Raw genomic sequence first — 18,929 nt, 5'->3', positions numbered from 1 at the left:
TTATGGACCATAGCCCTGTTTTAGGCACTGTGCTAACCCCAACAACATGTGGTTTCTGCCCTTTAAACATACCTACCCATCTGCTTGCTAAAACAGTAGCATTACTTCAGTCGACTTCTACAAGGCACATAGGTTGTGCCATTTAACGTATGCTTAAGTGAGCTGGAATGACAACGGTCAACATGAAATACGCTGAATTGCTCAAACTCTACCTTAATGATAGGCCTCAAAATTTAACTGTCAGAGAAAAATTGTCACTGAACATGTTTCTAAGGGAGGTCTGGCCACAACGGCTGACAAGCTGAGTGTCTACCTGCCTTTCCAAATCACACCTGAGCCCCAGCTTGAACTCCAACTGCTGTGTACCTGGCCCTGTGTAAATCCACACACCCTGCTGGAACAGTGCTGGAGATCAAACCAATTCCCTCCAGGCCCCAGGTTTGGAGTCTAGTGACCCAGTCCAACGCCAGAGCATGAGGTACAGGTAGGAAGTGGGGACAATGAGGGACTGGGGTCAAGCGCACACCTAGGTCCTGCACCAATTAACATATGCAGGCCTAGCCCTATTAGCCACGTCTTCCTCTGGAATCTGTGGAAGAATGGCTGCTCAGTAAACAGTTCACAAAGCAAACAAGTAAACAAATGAGCAAAACTCAGTTTCCAAACCTCCACAGTGTGTCAGCCCGTACAAAGTGTAGCCTTTATGGCAGAGACATTCAAAGCTTCCAGGGTAGTTGATGCAGGTGTGATCACAGGTCCTTTCAAAGGAACACTCATCTATATCTGAATTCACAGAAAAAGCATTAAGAAGTTAGAATTCATTTGAACTGAATAGCTGCAATTTCACATCCAGCTGCAACATCTTGTTCATGATAAGCTAGCAGATCTCTTCCCAGGTAAAATCTGAATAAAACACCAGTTTCATTCGTCTAGTGCCTAATGAAGGAAGGACTTGCAGCTACACAGAGCAAGGTAATAAAAGACAAAACATCAAAACTGTATTATAGATATTCACCATTAGGTGGCAACATTTAACTTCTGATCATGTTTTCCCAGAAGGACTATGGGGTTATTTAGGTTTTTTGGGTTTGTTGGTGTTAGTGGCACAATGGAAAAAAACCTTTGAGTTGAATCACATCTTATTCTCTCTTTTCACTTCCTGCATAACCACCAAGTTGAATAGTTTTCACTCAAAATGGAATAGCATGAGTTTAACACTTGCACAAGAGCAAATGAGAAGAATGCCCTAATACAGAGAGCTGCCATGGTCTGTGGTATGTTTGACCTCAGCTCCAAGAAACAGCACTTGACCAATGTGGGTGCTCAGCTCCTCTGTTGCTCGGGGAAAGCAGAGGAACAGCTACCACCTCGCAGGCACACGTTCTTGTTAGTAGTCTACATGGGTGAAAAGAAGTGCCTGCCAATCCCTCCAGTGAATACTACTAACTTCACTGAGCAGTTGACCACTGCTCCGACATCTTACCCAGCAGGACAAGAATTTGCTGACTACTGAACAGTTACCATTCCTCTCACATCTTACTCACCAGGACAGGGAGCTGCTCAGACTTCTGCTCTGCCTACGTAAGACTACAAGGGGCACTACTTGCACAGATACAAGGGGCATAAGCAGAATATTACCTGAGAATAAACTATGGTTAGGAACAGATGGGCTGCACCTAAGAGATAGGGAATCAGTCACAGAGTGGTGTGGACTGGAAGGGACCCTACAGACCACCTGGTTCCAACCCCCCTGCCATGGGCAGGGATACCTCCCACTTTGACCAGGTTGCTCAAAGCCCCATCCAGCCTGGCCTTGAACACCTCCAAAGTGCACATTCTACCTAAGTCAAGAGAATTTGACCTCTTCCCCTTCAAAAAGTAAGGCATTTCTAATTATTGGTGCTCACTAATGTGAAACCCTTATTTACATAGTCTCTTCCATCCAGCAGCCCAGGAAGAAAGCAATTAACAGCACATTACTTCAAAGACAGTACAAAGGTTTTGCTGAGCAGGGCAATATAAAGGTTTATTTGACAGCAGTCATCACAGAATGAACTTGCTGAAAGCCACTACATTAAAAGTACTTTAAATAGCAATGTGTGCAAAATAACAGCACTCGACTGAATTTTATCCTTAAACAATTGGTTTTTGTAAATCCTCTTCAATGATCAATTTTTCTGTTAGAGGGACAGATAAATTTATACAATGGCATCATTTGAGAGATGTAACTTCAGAAAAAAAACAAACAACAAAAACATAGAAAGGAATGGTGTTTCCTTAATAGCTTGCACACTTTTTGGAGTTGCTCATAAACATAACCTGAGCAACACCATTACTATATATAAACTCAGACTTCCACATTGTGCATGTTTAGAAAGGCATGTGTGCTTGAAAAAATGTGGGAAATCACATATACTTTACGGTACCCATTTCCTTTATCCAGGTATTATTTATATAGTTTTGATCTTTAATTAAACATTCTGGATCTCATCTTGCTATTATAAATGCAAATACTTAACTTCAAGAACTAAAAAATTAAGCTTTTATGTATGTATACATAAAACCAAAGTCTTTGTGAGAGTTTATATAAAAATTTACAATGTTGTAAACAGATATATTTAATATGAGCCACAATTCTGAGTGTTTCAAAACATGCACAGAAAGAGAATTCACGACACAGAAAGCAAGTGCTCAAATGCATACTAAAATGAAATACATATAATGAACAAAAAATCTACGCTATCTGGTCCTATGTATGCATATCAACCACTTGTTATGATTAAGTACCAGAAAAAGACAATTGAGATTTTCTATTTTTGCACCTATTCATTTTTAATGCATTTTCCTATATATTTTAAAATATCACTATTTGAGTTGTGAAAGTAATTTCTTTTTAAGGTTTTCTTTATGGTCTTGGAAATATGAAGCTTTTGAATATACATAGATGGCAAACTTTCAGTTTTCTCTAAATAAATACGCAATGCACAATCATTTGGGAATGAACACTGCAGTTACAGTTTTAAAGTTTTTTTAATGCTTAAGAAGCCATATCATACATCATGGTTTCATTCACGTGCAACCTTGTTCAGTATATGGCATTGCAGGAAATTCACAAAAGCAGCTCATTTTCTGGCCTGACTTAGCATGGAAGGCACTATTTAAAAAAATAATTTCATATTTCTCAATAGTGACCTTATCCTGTACTATTTTATTAAACTGAGTTTACATGCTGCTTCCACACATGCTGCTTTGTCCTGTAATGCATTATGGCTTAGACCTTTACAGGTTTTTCTTCACATTAACAAGGACATGTACCGCACCTTGCCTGTGGAAACAACAGTCTGTCTAATAAGACCAGTCATCTGCTTGCCAAGCAACAGGCACTCAAGATGGACAAATGCATTTCTATTGCATGAATTATTGCATGAAATATCAGCTACTCATAAAGTTATATTGCTTACACTGACTAGCAAAGATGCTGAACCAAACACTTTTATTATAATACAAAGAGCACTATAAAAAGCATTTTTTAGCCATTTAAATCCCTCATCCCACCTCCTGCTGCTGTTCTCATAAATTCAACCTCTGCTGAATTCAGCTTCTTGCTTTGGCTGATTGCATGTGGAAAGCCTCCGCACAGACATTTCCTTGCTCAACAACAAGCCCTTTGCTCCCCTCTGCTCCGTGCCTGTTGAGGGTAGGGCTAGGCACTGCCCAAGGGATCAAGTTTTCCACAGCACCGTATCTGAAGAATCACCAGTCCCCTGAGGAATTCAGCACTGGTCATAGAAAAGGGAAAAATATGCACAACATGCTCTTCACTAAAAGAAAGCCGTGGTGTGATACTGGATGCTGAAATCCTCTTGCGTTTTTTTTTTTTTTTTTTTTTCCTTCTAAACTCCAAAACCTGTGTTCTGGGTGCTGTGATCCCCCATCTCCCAGAAACAGTGAAGTTGGCCCTCATGCCTTTGTAGTGCTCCACAACACTTCTCCATATTTACTCTGAAAGGATGCGTTTATTTCCCACTACCCTCATGATACAGGTATATCTCATAAGAAAATGAAGAGCAGGGAATTACTCTACTTTTCCACACTCACAGACCTGGGTTTCAAATTGTGCACACCACACAACTGAGAAAGAACGTAGGTATCTAATCTTTGTCTTCTCTCTATAAACACAACTACACAATCTGCTAGTGTTATCTATTGAAGAGAAACCCAAAAATACAAAAGCAGGGATGCGTCAGGTTACAGCTAAAGCACTGAAAATAAACAAATTGTCTTTTGGTTTTGTGGTCAAACTCACCACAAACATGTGCACATGCTCACACAAACAGAATTTTTTGTATTGGGTCACTCACTCTGAACTTTTCGGTTTGAGGTGCTCCATTTAAATTACATTTTTGAATCATTTTATCATGAGGAGTCAAAAAGTTTTGCTTTTGAGGAACTGCAGTGGAAAAAAACCTTGAAGTCTCTAGTCTATTTTTAGTTGAATATGGCATGAATTCAAAAATAGCCTAAGCTGTCTCAGAACCTTTCAGATTTGCTAGCACTAATCTTATTTTGCTAATCTGATATCTAGCACATTCTTTTTACTTTCACTTAGCCAATAATTCTTTATCACATTCACCACTATAATCAGCAGATGTGGTTGTGTTATTTCAGCGTATTAAGAGACATCTTCACAGTTTAACTGTTTGAGGCTTATGGGAACTATAGAGCTAAATTAATCTCTGATAATACAGGACGAGTTTCCTGCCAGAGGTAGTTTTTCTGCTGGTAGCATATAAATTCTAAGGTGAAGAACTCCCCAGTTCACAGCAGATGGGTCTGTGTAAGTGCCAGTTTCAGGGACCAGACCAGATGACCTCCAGAGATCCCTTCCAACCTCCACCATTCTGTGATCCATGTGCACACCAGATGCCCCAGACCTCCCTAAAGGCACTCTGTTTATGGTATCCAGTGTTGCTGACAGCTCTCCTTCCAGTCAATGTTTCCATGACATTGAGGCATCATCTCAGCCTGAAGTCCAGAATTACTTCTATCAATCCACATTCTCATCTCCAAGGAGACAGATTCAAATTGAAGAGACTGTTCAATGGTTTAATAAAAGAGCAGGATTTTCTGTATTTTTGAGGGAAAAAACTGTTGCCAATGGTGGTCAGGCTTTATAATATTTGCTGGGCTCTGTTCCTATTATTTTAAGACAGCACTTTGGATTTTCTTGTTAGTTCAACCATTTTTATTTTAAGTTCATGCTTTCACACATTAAACAATCTCTTAATGATCTTTCTTGTTCTTGAATATAATGTTTGTAAGTGGGTGTCAGATTGTCAGTAATGGCAAGTAAAGTCTTCCATTTTTCTCCAGAAGGAGAGCTACCACAGAGCTAATTTCTTAAAGGTTTCCTCACACAGTTATGTCTCAAAGGTGACCTGAAGGAGCAGGGAGAAAACAGCTCTTTTTCCATGCTCACTCAGTCCCTGCCCTTTCCACTGGTGCTGCCAGAAGACTCCCAATTACAGTAGCATTAATTGTTCTGATGGTTTGTGTGATGCGGATGCTGACTCATTTGTGGATGTAGAGTGCAGGGCACCAAGAAGCCATCACACAGTAATGATTTTTGCTAAATCTGAAGCTGAGCTGGATTCTCACCAGCAGCTCTGAAGTGAAAGGCTTCTTTCTGTACTCCAATTCCTCAAATGCAGTGCCCTATATTCTTGATTGCCATTGCTTTTTTCCTCTACAATAAATTTCAGAGAAATTAAAAGAAATCAATGATGAGAAAATTTAAGTGCAATGCAGGGCATTTCAAAAAGCATTAGCACTGCAAGCAAACAGCTCAATGCTAAACATTTAAAAGCAAGGCTGATAAAGAACAGTGGATTTGGAGATGCTTTGAGGACTGCAAACCAATGTAGAATCTGTTATGATTTCCAGTCAGAATACACACACGCAAAATTCACCTCGCACATAGTACATAGGTGATCTTGTGTTGTGGTTATAGAACTGAACAATTCAGTGCTCAGCTTGGCCAATCACATGTTAAAAATTTATTGCAAAAATATATGCCTCCTCCCCCCTTTTTTCTTCCTTAATGTCATTTTATTTGTTAATACTAATAACAAGCGATTAAATTAGTTAGTGTAACCTAATGGCCATCAGGACAGTTTTTCTCAGAGACATGCATTAAACAAATAGGTTAATTTATGAAACTGGGAGTCTCCTTCCAAAATACAGGCCACATGATGCTTGAATAAGAGTTTGGTCTTGTTGTTTGACATATTTTTCATGTGGTCTGAAAATAGACATGGTAAAGGAGGTCACTATTATTTGACGGTACTATTTATAACATAGAGAACAATACAGGAGGGGCTCTGAGACACTCAATAAAATCTATGGGTGCAGACTGGATCAGTTCTGGGCACTGTAAACAAAGAACCCATCTTATATTTGATTTGCCTCTGTGAGGGAAGACATGGAGTATACGCTAGATCATGGCATATATACAAAATATATAGATTAAATTTAAATGTGCTGTATTAAATAGAAATAGAATAGAATGACTTTTTGCACAGAAATATAAAGTAAAATAAAAATAAATATCCATTTCTTCTATCAATTCCTTTATCACTGAAAGTGACTCCTGACACCCTGAATGCTGATAGATGACCTCAGCCAAAAAAGGTCACAATATCACATTAATACTTTGAGGTGCTATCATAGTCATTACTTCATACGCTCCCAATCCTTCTCCCAGTTAAGTATACCTTCATTATTGCAGCAAAGACTTATATATATTTCAATGCTGCTCAGGATGCCGTGAAGAATATACGCAGCAAGGAATCTGCGGCTTTCTGATTCATGTGCCAGTAGTGTTCGGCCCCTTGCTGGAAGTGATGGCCCAGGTGTCCCACTGGGACACACAAAGCAACCGATCAGTACAGAGGGGTTATCTCCCAGTGCGGCACCACAGCGGGAGTCATTCTCCCTGTGCAAGAGTCTGCAACACATAGCTTTGTTTCGGCCTTCTCACACACCCTCAGTTTGCGTTTAAGCCCCAGTCAAATGCAGACTCATTGTGGAGTACCCCACTCAACTGATCACGCACACAGAGCAAACCCAAGGCTAGGCAGAACGTTTCTGCTCACAGTCCTCAGCTTCCAAGTCACTGGCTCCTCTAAGAAACAGCGCTTCTCCTTTTTCTCATTCATTAAGCACACATACATAGAAACTCTAAAAAACTGTTAGATGATGTTTTTAAAATAAACACTAATGCTTTTTTATACGTATTTTTGACTGAAAGTGATTTTCTATCTTACCCCCCCACCTCCATCCTCCAGTTTCTGCAGGGAATTCATACCACTCATGTAACGTTGTTCACCTTACAGCCCAGCCAGAGTGGTTTCCAACAATATTTGACAGACATCAGGGAAACCATGTATCTTAATCTGAGTGGTTGCTGGACCATAGGGAGCCATGATTCAAACTCTGCTCTCCAACAAATGCTGGTTTAAATTCACTATTGGGAAAGGTATTATTTTGCTACAGCAGCCACAAGAGGGGTTTCCACCACAGCTCAAGTTTTCTGATCCACAGTGACTTACTCCTATTCACCGTTAGTAAAAATACATCCTCCATCTGAGAACATAACTCTCTAATACACATCCAGCACCAACCAGAAGGAACGGCTTATAGCTACCTTCTTACATTTCAGGGTCTACAAAAATAAAACGAATGAAGAGGAAACATGGAAAGACCTAGTAATAGGCAAAACTTCTACTTCATTGCTTTCTCACTGAGTGCTTTTGAAGCAGGCTAACAAATAAGGAAAAAAAACACCAAACCAACCTATAACCCCAAACCCTTAAAAGTAATTGAAAAACCACACCCATTTAGGCTTCCCACAACAATACTGACTTGCAATCAAATCAACTTGCTGCTGAGACTTAATTGTTAATAACATACTAATGATCTGCAGAAAAACAGATCTGGCCTTAATTGTTTTATTTTTAATGTGAATGTAAGTATCTAAGTAGCCCAGTCACATCTTGTGTTTCAGAAATTTAAGTAGGAAACCGTCCATTATGACTAACATTGACTCGGACCAGAGCATTTATTTATTTAAGAATTTTATTGCTCACAGTTGTGATTAGGGAAGACCAAATGTAACATGCTAATCAGGGAATGAAAGACTTCTGAAGGAAATTGATTCTGCTTGCAAGAAAATGTGCTTTTTATTACAGATGATTTGTTCTTAGAATGCAAAGTGGTAGTAAAACAAATCTATATAAAATGTAAAAGAAACTTGCAAAATATACTAGAGACAGATGCAATAAATAATTAGAAACCTGTGACTTATTATGTAAGCATCCCACAGAGGAGACAGGGCAAGGATTTACAAAATGAAACTATTTTTTTATATCAGGGATAGGCACACGGAAGCAGTTAGTGCCAAATTTTGCAGAATTTTTGCTTCCTACCACTTTTTGCTTCCTACCCACTCTAATAAAGATAGGACCACTGCTCCATGCATTATTTAAACAGGCTGCCTTGGTTCAGTTCACAAACAAAAATTTGCCCATAGCAAATTAGAGTTAATCTAGTTTTCCCAGTCTAAATAAAGCATTTAGTTGTACCCTTGATTTCACTAGTAGCAAATAGCATGTCTCTGATCTCTAGCAATAGATTTAGGCAGCAATGCTACAAGTAGGTCCATGTCTTTGTCCACATGGGAGCCGTGAAATCGATAAGGACCTGCAGTGACACCAGGGTCACTCGGATGTGCGTCCAATGATGTTCCCACTGGTGGACTTTGGGCTCAAGTTAGCTTCTGCTCTGCAACTCACAGAAGGTACTTGCTGCCCCAGAGGGCAACACTTTCTAGGACTGCAGTAGCTTAACACTGACTTCACTAATTAGAGTCATTCCTCTGGGTTCACCATCCTGAGGGAGCTGCTTTCTTGCACGCTACCTGGTAGCCCAAGCTTCTGTGGCAGCAGTAGGGTCGCCACGGACCTTGAGCCTGCCAGCCCATCCAGGCTGGCTGAGCAAGAAGGCAGCACTCTGCTGAGCAGCCAAATGCCCTGGAAGATGCAACTAGGCCATGGTTTCCTTTTAAGTCAGTGTGGTATGCAATGCCTAGAGTGTGAGGCCCATCCTTTCCAGTCCATAGCTGCAGTAAGGACCGCTAGTATTATCATCTACATAGTTCTACCTCACTGCCTCAGTATCTTTTTATGTCTGTATATCCTGTTTATCCAGTATATTGAGATCCTGGAAACAGCTTGTCTTCACCTCCCTGTCAGGCTATCTGTACCCATAATAACTTCAATAACCTCTTATCTCTGTTCTTGAGGCTGTCAAACTGCTGATCATCACTCTTAAGAAAGGCTGTGTCTTTCTCTGTCTTTGTAGAGTACTAAATGCAGAATTACCACTCTATAGCTCTGGTGCAAATGCAATTTAGGGAGCCACAGTTGTCTCTACTGTTTATCATTCTGGTCTGATGGCTTCAGATACTCATATTGTGCTCTAAGGAATATCTGGACATCACTGATTTCTTCTTTCTGTGTGTACTCACACTTCTGCTACATGTCCAAGGCTGACTAAAGTCTTCTAAGTCCTACCACTGTGGACAGAAACTGGACATTTATTTTGATAGAATGAGTTTATTTAATACTAGCAAGATGACCATGCTCATTTAGCCTGACCTCCTGCACTTAAGCAGCATCTAGCACTTTCCTTGGTAACCTCCAAAAGCATCCCTCTTCCTGAACGGATGGTCTAGATGTTTTCCTGGAGTAAATTCCTAGTGTCCTCCATCAGTTTATTTTTTAGAGTTCAAATTAGTGCAATCTTTTTTAATTGCTAAATCTGGTAAAGGCTGAATAATTTCTCTTATAAGAGTGTAGTGCATACCTGATCCTTCCAGGAATCAGCAAGTACCTCTTGATGTATTTCTTGTAGTATCTTGTTGGGTCTGAGGTTACACACAAGAAAGGAAAACTCAACTAAGTAGTTCCCTTGGGCTGGCTGGCTGCCTCTATTAATTCATATCACCAGAGCAGTGAAGTTCAGAAGATGGTAATCATTCATTGGCCCCTTCAGTGGTTAGAGGAACTGCAGTAGTCAGATCTTTCTTTGATGCTATGCACCAACGGGACAACTCTTAACCCAGCAAACTCATCATCATCATTAACATCAGAACAGTTGGCTTCCCACTGTTTACCCAGAAGTTACAGCAAAGGGAACTGCAGTTGGAAAGAACAAGACAGTACAATTGGGAGAGTCTTTAAAGGCAAGTAGCAGCTTGTTTTCTTTATCTTTGCTATCAGACCTATTATAAGTACCCAACTGCACTTTCTGGAAACCGCTTTGCTATCTCTGGGGGTTGAAAGCAGAAGGAAAGAAGGTTAAACACTGAGACTTGGCAATAAAATTGTAGGTCTAAACTGTTTACTCCCTCTCCAGAGTAAATACAATCCTTTGTTTAGGAACTCTTCCAAGGGAGTTTTATGTGATCTCATGTACCAACAAATTAATTTTCCCTTTTCTTCTCCATTTCTTTCAAAAAATCCCTTTTTAATTTTCTTCCACACACAGTCCACAAGCTCGTTCTCTTCTACAAGCTTCCCTCAGGGCTTTCTCAGAATCTGCAGAAATGGGGCTGCAAAATGACATCTTAATGCTGTAAATATCTATTCCCTATGTGTTCCCCTTAATGCATGTGCCAAGTCAACTGACCACCGTACATTCCTCTTCCTGTCAGCACTGCAGAGCCAATTCTGCTACCAGTCAGTATGGTTTTGTTCTGCCTCATGCATCAGCCACAGAACCATTTGCTTGCTTTTGGATCACCAAAAGGTTTGCCTTAGGAGCTGGGAAGATTTATAGTTTTGGATGGAAACTGAAGAATTTGGCAATTTCAGCCAGGCAAAACTTGGCAGCTAACTTTGGGGTCTTTGGGGGTATCTTTGAATAAAGATGGTGGGATTTGGCCCAAGGGTTTTTACATTTCTGTCATGAAATACATCATCATCACCATCATCATTACTATTACATTATTATTTCTTTGCTGTTTGGCAAAGTAAAAAGTTTTCAACATTTTTTCTCTGCAGCACTATGAAAGACCCCACTACATTCTTTTTTTTGGTAAGAAGCAGCAAACTGAAAACAGAATAATGGTAGAGGACTACCCGATAATTTCCCTTTCTAGAAGACAATCATTTCTTCCAATATTTTCAACACAAAGCTACTTGCTAAATCTTGGCACTGCAAGAGGAGCTGGAGAATGGAGCTGCCCATGGGACTGCTGAGGAGAAAAAGGAATGTGGCCTCAGTATTGCTAAGCCAAGCCTCTTCCTTCACTTCTCTTCCTCTTCAGCTGAGCTGAACTGGTCAGCAATTCTGAATTTGACCAGCTGTCATAACTGATAGAGGAATGAGAAACCAGATGCTGGGTACTGAGGCTCTCTGAGTAGAAGGCAGCAGTACATTTCATATCTAATGAGAAATGTTTGTTTCTTATATGCAGACTATTCACCTTGTCACTTACATCAGGTAACACATCCTCAGTTCTCCTTAGCCCCATATTTCCCAGTGCCTCTCACCATATTTCAACCAACACTGCCATGGCTTCTCCCTCAATCTGTGAAATCACTTGAGAGATAACCTTAGTCAATGTAGTGTGTAATTTACTGACCTGCTTTACCAGATGTCTGAGCTTCTGGAGCTGGGGAGAGGCCAGAGACCTGTGCTGCAGCTGAAGATGGGTCACCTCCTGGGAGCACACACTGCAAGGCGCCTATACATCTGTGACACGTTCCACATATCCTGTCTGTACAGACACCCTCTAGACACCCTCAGATTGAGTACTCGTGTACTCCAAGAGAAGAAACTTGAGGGATCCCCATCTGCTCTTGGGCAGGGAAAGGGGGCAGAGAGGGCAGAAGAGCCCTCAGCTAGTGGAGTCTCCGAGGAGGGTTTGCAGAGAAACTCACCAATCACCAGAGACAGGTCTGGAGATACTTTAAAATAAAGAAGGTTAAAAGAAGAAATATTATTTTTGCACGCGAGAAAGTTTTCTGGGTCTCCTATGGAATAGGAAGAAAACATACTAATAACTAGACACAATGGCATAAAATTAGTAAGACTGCTAAGGTCACAGACATGAAGGGAGGTGTTCTAAAAAGGCATTTGGAAAGGAAGATTTCAAATATGGTTTTCACTGTCAAGCTCATTGCACTTAGTCTCACCATGAGCTCATGGCAGTTGCTTTCATCCTACTTTGTGTTTATTGTTATCCTTGTAACAATTTTTAAAAGGACTTCTAAAGAATTTTTTAAAGATTTTAAAATGCACTATAGGGATCTGAATCCGAGTAGTGCACAGCTATCTGCTAAATACAACAAAAGATAATAATATCAGCAATGCACAAGTACCTTCAACAATATTGTTCATTTTTAGAACCTACTACTTTTAAAATCAATAGGAAATGAGTGGAACTAAGAACTTTGCTATTTTTTTTTCCCTAAGAGCTACAAAATCTACCCACTATTGGTTCTGGAAGGGCTGAAACTGCTTGACGAAAGGCCATGTACAAGAGCAAAGAAAGAGTAATTTGGAACCTTTCGGTGATGGCAAATCAGAGAAAGGTCAACAAAGCTATGATAAATGAGCCTGAGTTAAAACCACACCTCTGAATGCTTAGCTTGGAGAATGCAAGTGCAACTACACTCAGTGACATTTGTGATCAGTCTGATCTGTTACGCATGCTAGCACCAACAAAGTTGTAGCACTGTGGGCATCAGGATGTGTAGTTCTCTCATGACAGCTCTTCTCAGTGCCCTGCATGAGCATTTCGACAATCACACCTTCATTGTTAATATGAAAAGAATATGCACATGCTAACAAATGCATTGTTCTGCATTTGGGGGCCACCACCGCCAACACGTATCTGACATTGCCTTTATTAGCTTCATGGCCCCGACACATTATGAACAGAGAGTCTTTGAGACAAGCTTTTGAAACACAGAATTATCTATGGTAAGAAAATAAAGATCCTCTTGAGTCAAGTTGCTTGTATAGGTTGTAGAGGTATTTCTACATGTGACAGTTGGACACAAATCCTTAGTGGAAACATAAGGGCCTCCAAGCCTTGAGGGCTGTTGGAGGGCTGAATCTGCTGAGATAGAAGGTGAAAGAGAGAGAGATGTAGAGACAAGAAGGCAAAAGACTAAGTTTTTGTGTGATGAGCTTAATATTGGCAACTGAAATAGTGTCAACGCTAGATGGCCTGTAGATTTCCCAGACAGAACCCTTGCTCTTGGGCCTATGTTTACCTGTCTGAGCTCTTTCCCACCCTGCAGTTCCTCTCCATTACATGAGGGCTTTGTTGTGCTCAGGCTCCTCTATTAACCTGAGGAACCCAGTAGGAGGCAATTGGCTTTAGCTCCTATTATGTTTATCCTCTTACCATTGTTTTGCTAGGACAATCTAAAATGCAATTAAAGTCACTACTTTCCCAACATTTTTTTAAGAAAACAAAGTTCTTTCATCAGACCATTGCCAAGATTTTATAAACAAACGTATCCTTTTCCAAAATCAATCATTTTCCAAGGCAAAGGCAAGTTGAGTTATCTACTGCTATTACAGCAATAAACTGCTACAGCGTCAAATGTTTGGGGTAGGAAAAGCCATATATCAACAGCAGAAATGCATTAAAAGAAACTTCAGGCAGGTTTATTTGTTTTCCTACAAATATAAACATGTTTAGTTGTCTGCACTCTGCTCAAGCCACTATTTACACAGCAACTCTGTAAGAGCAACTTAACAGCCTGATGAGACAAACAAAAAAGGCTTTACCCTCTGTGTATCAAGTGAGGAATATTCCCTCTATCCTGCAATACATTTGTTTTTTAGACATATTTCTGGAAAGAGAGAACTTCTCTTTGCCAAGCTGTCTCCATCACCGCTGAGTAGTAGCTGCTAGTGAGACTTCTTGAAGGAATAAGGAGCTACTCTGGGTCAAAATCTGCTTTAGTGTTATTTGATGGTGCTGAAAGAGCAAGTACAACAACACAGTTTCAGCTTTCAACTGAAAAATCAAATGCTGCACTTCACCTCCTGTCATTCTGATTGTGCATCCCTAGCTTACTTCAAGCTCCCAATGAAGTGAGTGGCCACTTAATATAAACAATAATTGCTGTTCTCTGGCTCTGCTTCAAAGGCTTGTTTAAAAAGTAATTAGAAGCCTTGTCCTGAGGTCCAGAACTAGCACAAGTCACCTCCTTCTTTGCAAGCACTCAATCTGAGGATCAGATCAAGGTGGGAGGAGGGCATATGGAAGCGGAGAGGTGAAAATGCTTGCCACTGTAAGGCAATGAGAAAAGCAGAAGAGGCCATGAAAAGAGACAGCCTCTTGTCTCTGCCACATGCTTGCTGATTGTTTGCCTGCAACTCATGGTCTGCCACAGGCTCCATGAGTTGTGGCTTGTGCCTGCAGAAAAGTGTACCCTCCATTGGGCTCTTCATGTGTGCTCTGCTCCATGCCACTACTTCCGCCCAGGAAGGCCGGCCTCCAGGGAGTCCAGAAATGGCAGGTATCACTCCAAAAACACGAACAGAAGCTTTTTGCAAATATGAATCAAAAAAAACTCCACCCAACAATAACCCAGGAAATACTCCTCCATCTCATTGCCTCTTAATATTTGGGCTTAAATTTTTGTTTTTATCTCACCTGTCCTAACACAGGGCTCATCAGAAAATTATCAACACAAGTAGTAACAGTTCATAACATGGCTTCTGGAAGAAAATCACACTCCTTTGCTTAAATGAGTTAGGATCTTAAGGGATTTTATTCTCATTAGAAAAAAGTACACAAAATTGAGCACTTTTAAAAGGCCCAGAAGGGTAGAAACAAGCACAGGAAGATGGAGCTCCTCTGAACATTTGGGATAGGGTTGTCATTTTCCTGCAATTCTGTACAGCACTTAGTGTAAAGGATTCCTGACCTTAAGGTGATTAAATGAGTGAGAGCTGTAACATGGCATTATCTCAAGGTGCACCACTGCAATAGTGGAGAATATATATACATAGAGTCTCCCTCTGGTTCTCTTCAAAAACAATTCCTATTGAATTACAGCTTTCACCACTATTTATCAACAGATTATTGTTTGTGGAACAATGCTACTTTCCTGCTCAAACTATTCCAAGGCTGACTCATATCCTGGTAATTCATTAATACATAATATGATTTTAATCCAGTAAAATCATTTCTGCACTATGCATATACTAAATCCTACAGCATCAAATGAAAAATATATCTCAAATTCTCCTTCTAAACATTAACAGAAAGTTTTGCTTGGCTTCCCACGCACAGCATCACTGGGGGGGGTCAGACAGAGCTGTAGAAAGCAATTTTATAGCAATATGCGTTACAGAGCTTAACACGGGAATATAATAGCTGCAATACTGAATGAGACCTGAGGTCAAACTAATCTAGTATCTTACTTCCAACAGTAGCCCGTGTCAGAAGCTTCATGGGAAAATAGAGGTGGAATAACCTGCCCCAGCTGCCCTCCCCACATTAGGTCTCATCCCATTAGAAATTGATTTAAAGCCTAGATTATGAGGTCTAATATTCCTTCCAAGCAGCAGCCACCAAACAAAATTTACTTTTAACTTATGATAAATCTGTATGTGCTGAAGAGAGGAGAACTGGAGGTGGGGGGGGAATGTATTTGTTTTCACATTTCAGCAGACATAATTGCTACAACCAACATGGGAGATACTATCACTTGGCAAACAAACTTGTACTGGCTAGAACTGTTCATAATTTATGCCTGAGGTATTTATTGTCTCTGCGTATGATCTTGCAACCCTTTTTTTCTCACAGAGGCAGACTGTACCACTATTCACAATCTCACTGACACCAAGAGTAAGCACCATGTATAACAGAAAGGTTTTGAGATGTATTCCTTTTATTGACAATGTAACATGTTGCTTCCCAGCAGAGTATTTTTCAACCTGATGCCAGAAGCAATATGGTGCCTGTCATAAGCAAGATATTTTTGCAAGCCTCAGTGACACACAGTGCCTTACAGAAAATATGCATAGGGAACGTACATGATCAGTGACAGGGAAATCATCTCAAATTTTCTTTCTGTGAGACACACTGATTTCCACAAGCAGCTCCCAGGATCACCTCCAGCACTCCAGATTCTTCCTGGTTCTCAACCCACCTCAGCAGCTGAACCAGCACAGCTGTTTGTACGCCACATGTGCATAGAACCAAACATACTGGGCCAGACATAGCTGGATTGGCTGCAAATCAGTCCAAATCAAGAAAATGTATTTTGTATCTTACAGCATGGCTATCTTATGTTGGTGAGGGGACAAGTGCATCAAGGTAAAACCACTCTTCTTCATGTGTATCACACAAATGAGTGTTGACACACAAATGGCTTGTGTCCCTTCATCCCTTTCTCTCATTAGTCAACCCTGCACTGGCACTGACTCACCCTGTTCAAGTGGTTTAATGCAATGAGGACCAGCAGATTCCTTTAGTGTGACTGCAATGTGAGTACAGAAGTCTGCCAAGTACAGTAGCCTTCTTACTTATATAAGCGAGAGCAAAATGAAGCCCTGGATATTTTCTCTGTCTGCTGAAAATCTACAGCTTACAGCACATGCAAACTCAGGCAAATGTCAGTGAGGGGACTTGTAAGCCTGCTAGCTCCTCATCCCCATTGCTGCCTTCTCTTGCAGGGACACAGAGAGCAGCACCCTTAAGGCTTGCTAATGCTCTGCACTGCCTGCAGTCCAGTCCTGAACCACAAGTGTGACATCCTGAGAGAGAGGTTTGCGTGGGTTAAGGTAAAAATGTATTTTAAATATTAAGAAAAAAAAAAAACACACTAAGTAATATTTCTGCTACTATCCCCTTTATGTCTCTTGCCTGGCTGTGAAGCTGTGACAGAGCAGTACTTTAGTGCCATTCCAGAAAGAAGGGACAGGCTAAATAATGCTCCTGTTATTGTACATTTGCTTCTTTTGTTTCTTTAGTGGGGAAGAAAAGGAAAGAAAAGTGTGGAACAACAACAAAACTTTTTAACAGTTTTCACTGGTAAGTCAGCCAAACTGTGATGCTGATCCATTGAATATGAGGGATCAGGGTTTCAACCAGTGTCTTTTAAACTAACTTACTTGAAACATAGGTTCTAGCACCAGTACAGATTAGCTGAAAGATTTCATCATGTGTGCAATTACAGCATGGTGCAGCTGTATCCATCTGCAATCTCCCACAGCTCACTGTCTCTGGGACTACACTAGGATAGATATACTCAGCTATTCACCTGAGCTACTCAGAGCAAGAAGAGTTATAGGAGCAGCAGTAAGGTAAAAAGAAATTTTGTCTAGGCTTGGAGAGTCATGGCATAAAATTCCCCTTTCCTGGTACAAGGAATTTTTTCAGGCTTTTAAAACTGGGGCACGGGACACGGGATTCTCCCTGTCTTCCATTTTCACGGTGCAGTGAGAGAGAGAGAGACAGATGCTCCAGCCCTGACCTCTATCCATGCATTCAGTTAAGTAACTTAAGACTGGTGGCTGTATAAATCAATGCAAGGGCTGTACCCTCATCCTGAGACCTCCATCAGATTATGTGACCGGGACAAGGTCAACTGCTTTACTGGGTTACATGATCAAATGTGGGTGGCAGGTCACTGTCATGTAACCTAGTGAAGAAAACCATCTCTGGTTCCTTTTTATTTTTTAATTTGGTCCCTCTATATTCAAGATGCTTGACGATTCAGTGCTGCTGGTATGGATGCACTGATTTACTTGAGTTTAAACTGGTTCTGTACAGCCATATTTATTATCAATGCTTCCATACAGAAGAGTATAGAGAGATCTTTGTAGTTAATCTTTGTGGGCTTCTTTAGGCCGAAAATAATTCCCACAAACACTTTCTATCTGTCATTCCCTGTATGATTAATCTCTCATTTCATACGCATTTTCAAAATGGAGATATCATGTGAGAGATTGCCCTTGGAAGGCTAATAGCGCATATTTTGCACAAGTAAGTGAAAAGATGGATGTTATTAGGGGGGATTAGATATCCAATTAATATGGCAATGTTTCAAGATCAGGCCTGTGTGATCCTTGGATCATAGACAGTTACTGTATTTTTCAAGGTGCTATTTTCTTTCTCTTGTTCTGAAATGCAAGAAGGTATCTCTTTACAATTATCCATTGGTAGCTCTATGTGAAGCATCCTTCTACTAACATATCACTCATAGGGTCAGCTAGGATTAATCCCTTCAAATTCTCGGGAAAGAAAACCTACTTGGCAATAAAAAAAGGTCTCTCATTTAACAGCATTATTTTAGGACTGCATGGATTATGGTTCTGTGGTGTACGGGTTAACAAAGCAGCCCTAAGACTAGGTTCAAATCTTATTTAAAGCCTGCTCATAGACAACCTGAGGGAAAAAAAAACACAAACAGAACAACAACAACAACAAAACAGAAAAAACCAAAAACACCAGTTGGGCAATGTTTGAAGTATTTCACAGGTCAGCATTGTGATATGCTGGCAGTTACTAAGGAAACTGCCTTAATATCTGCTCACAGCATACCTGGCTCTAGCCATCTCTTTCAGTTTCTCCACTCCTTGAGTGTCAAGTTTTGAGGAACACTTGTCTGGAAGTGAAGCTGAGGAGACAGGAAGGTGGGATACAGTAGGGCGCATAAGAAACACATTGCTTTAAAAGAAAGAAAGACAAGTCCAAATACATGAACATGATAGTGGATATGCTCACATCTTTCTCTTTTTCTTGAAGGAAAAAAAAAAGCACACAAACAAACAACAAAACAAATCAGCTATACTTGGGCTTTTACTGGATAGTTTTGTAGTGTTATAAA

General features: G+C 40.4%; 1 protein-coding gene across 11 annotated transcripts in view; it reads right to left on the bottom strand.

Moving 5' to 3' along the window:
- The window catches only part of SCUBE1 (signal peptide, CUB domain and EGF like domain containing 1), a 213,891-nt gene that overhangs the window by 30,506 nt on the left and 164,456 nt on the right, over nucleotides 1-18,929 (bottom strand). For all 11 annotated transcript variants that reach the window (XM_035540961.1, XM_035540960.1, XM_035540959.1 and 8 more), the window contains one exon: nucleotides 667-783. In XM_035540961.1, the coding sequence (XP_035396854.1) occupies nucleotides 667-783 (117 nt within the window). The remainder of the gene's footprint in view (nucleotides 1-666; nucleotides 784-18,929) is intronic.

This window comes from Cygnus atratus, chromosome 1, assembly GCF_013377495.2.
Source record: "Cygnus atratus isolate AKBS03 ecotype Queensland, Australia chromosome 1, CAtr_DNAZoo_HiC_assembly, whole genome shotgun sequence".
NCBI classification, from domain to species: Eukaryota; Metazoa; Chordata; class Aves; order Anseriformes; family Anatidae; genus Cygnus; species Cygnus atratus.
The sequence above is the reverse complement of the archived record's forward strand: the minus strand, read 5'-3'. Positions and strand labels throughout refer to the sequence as shown.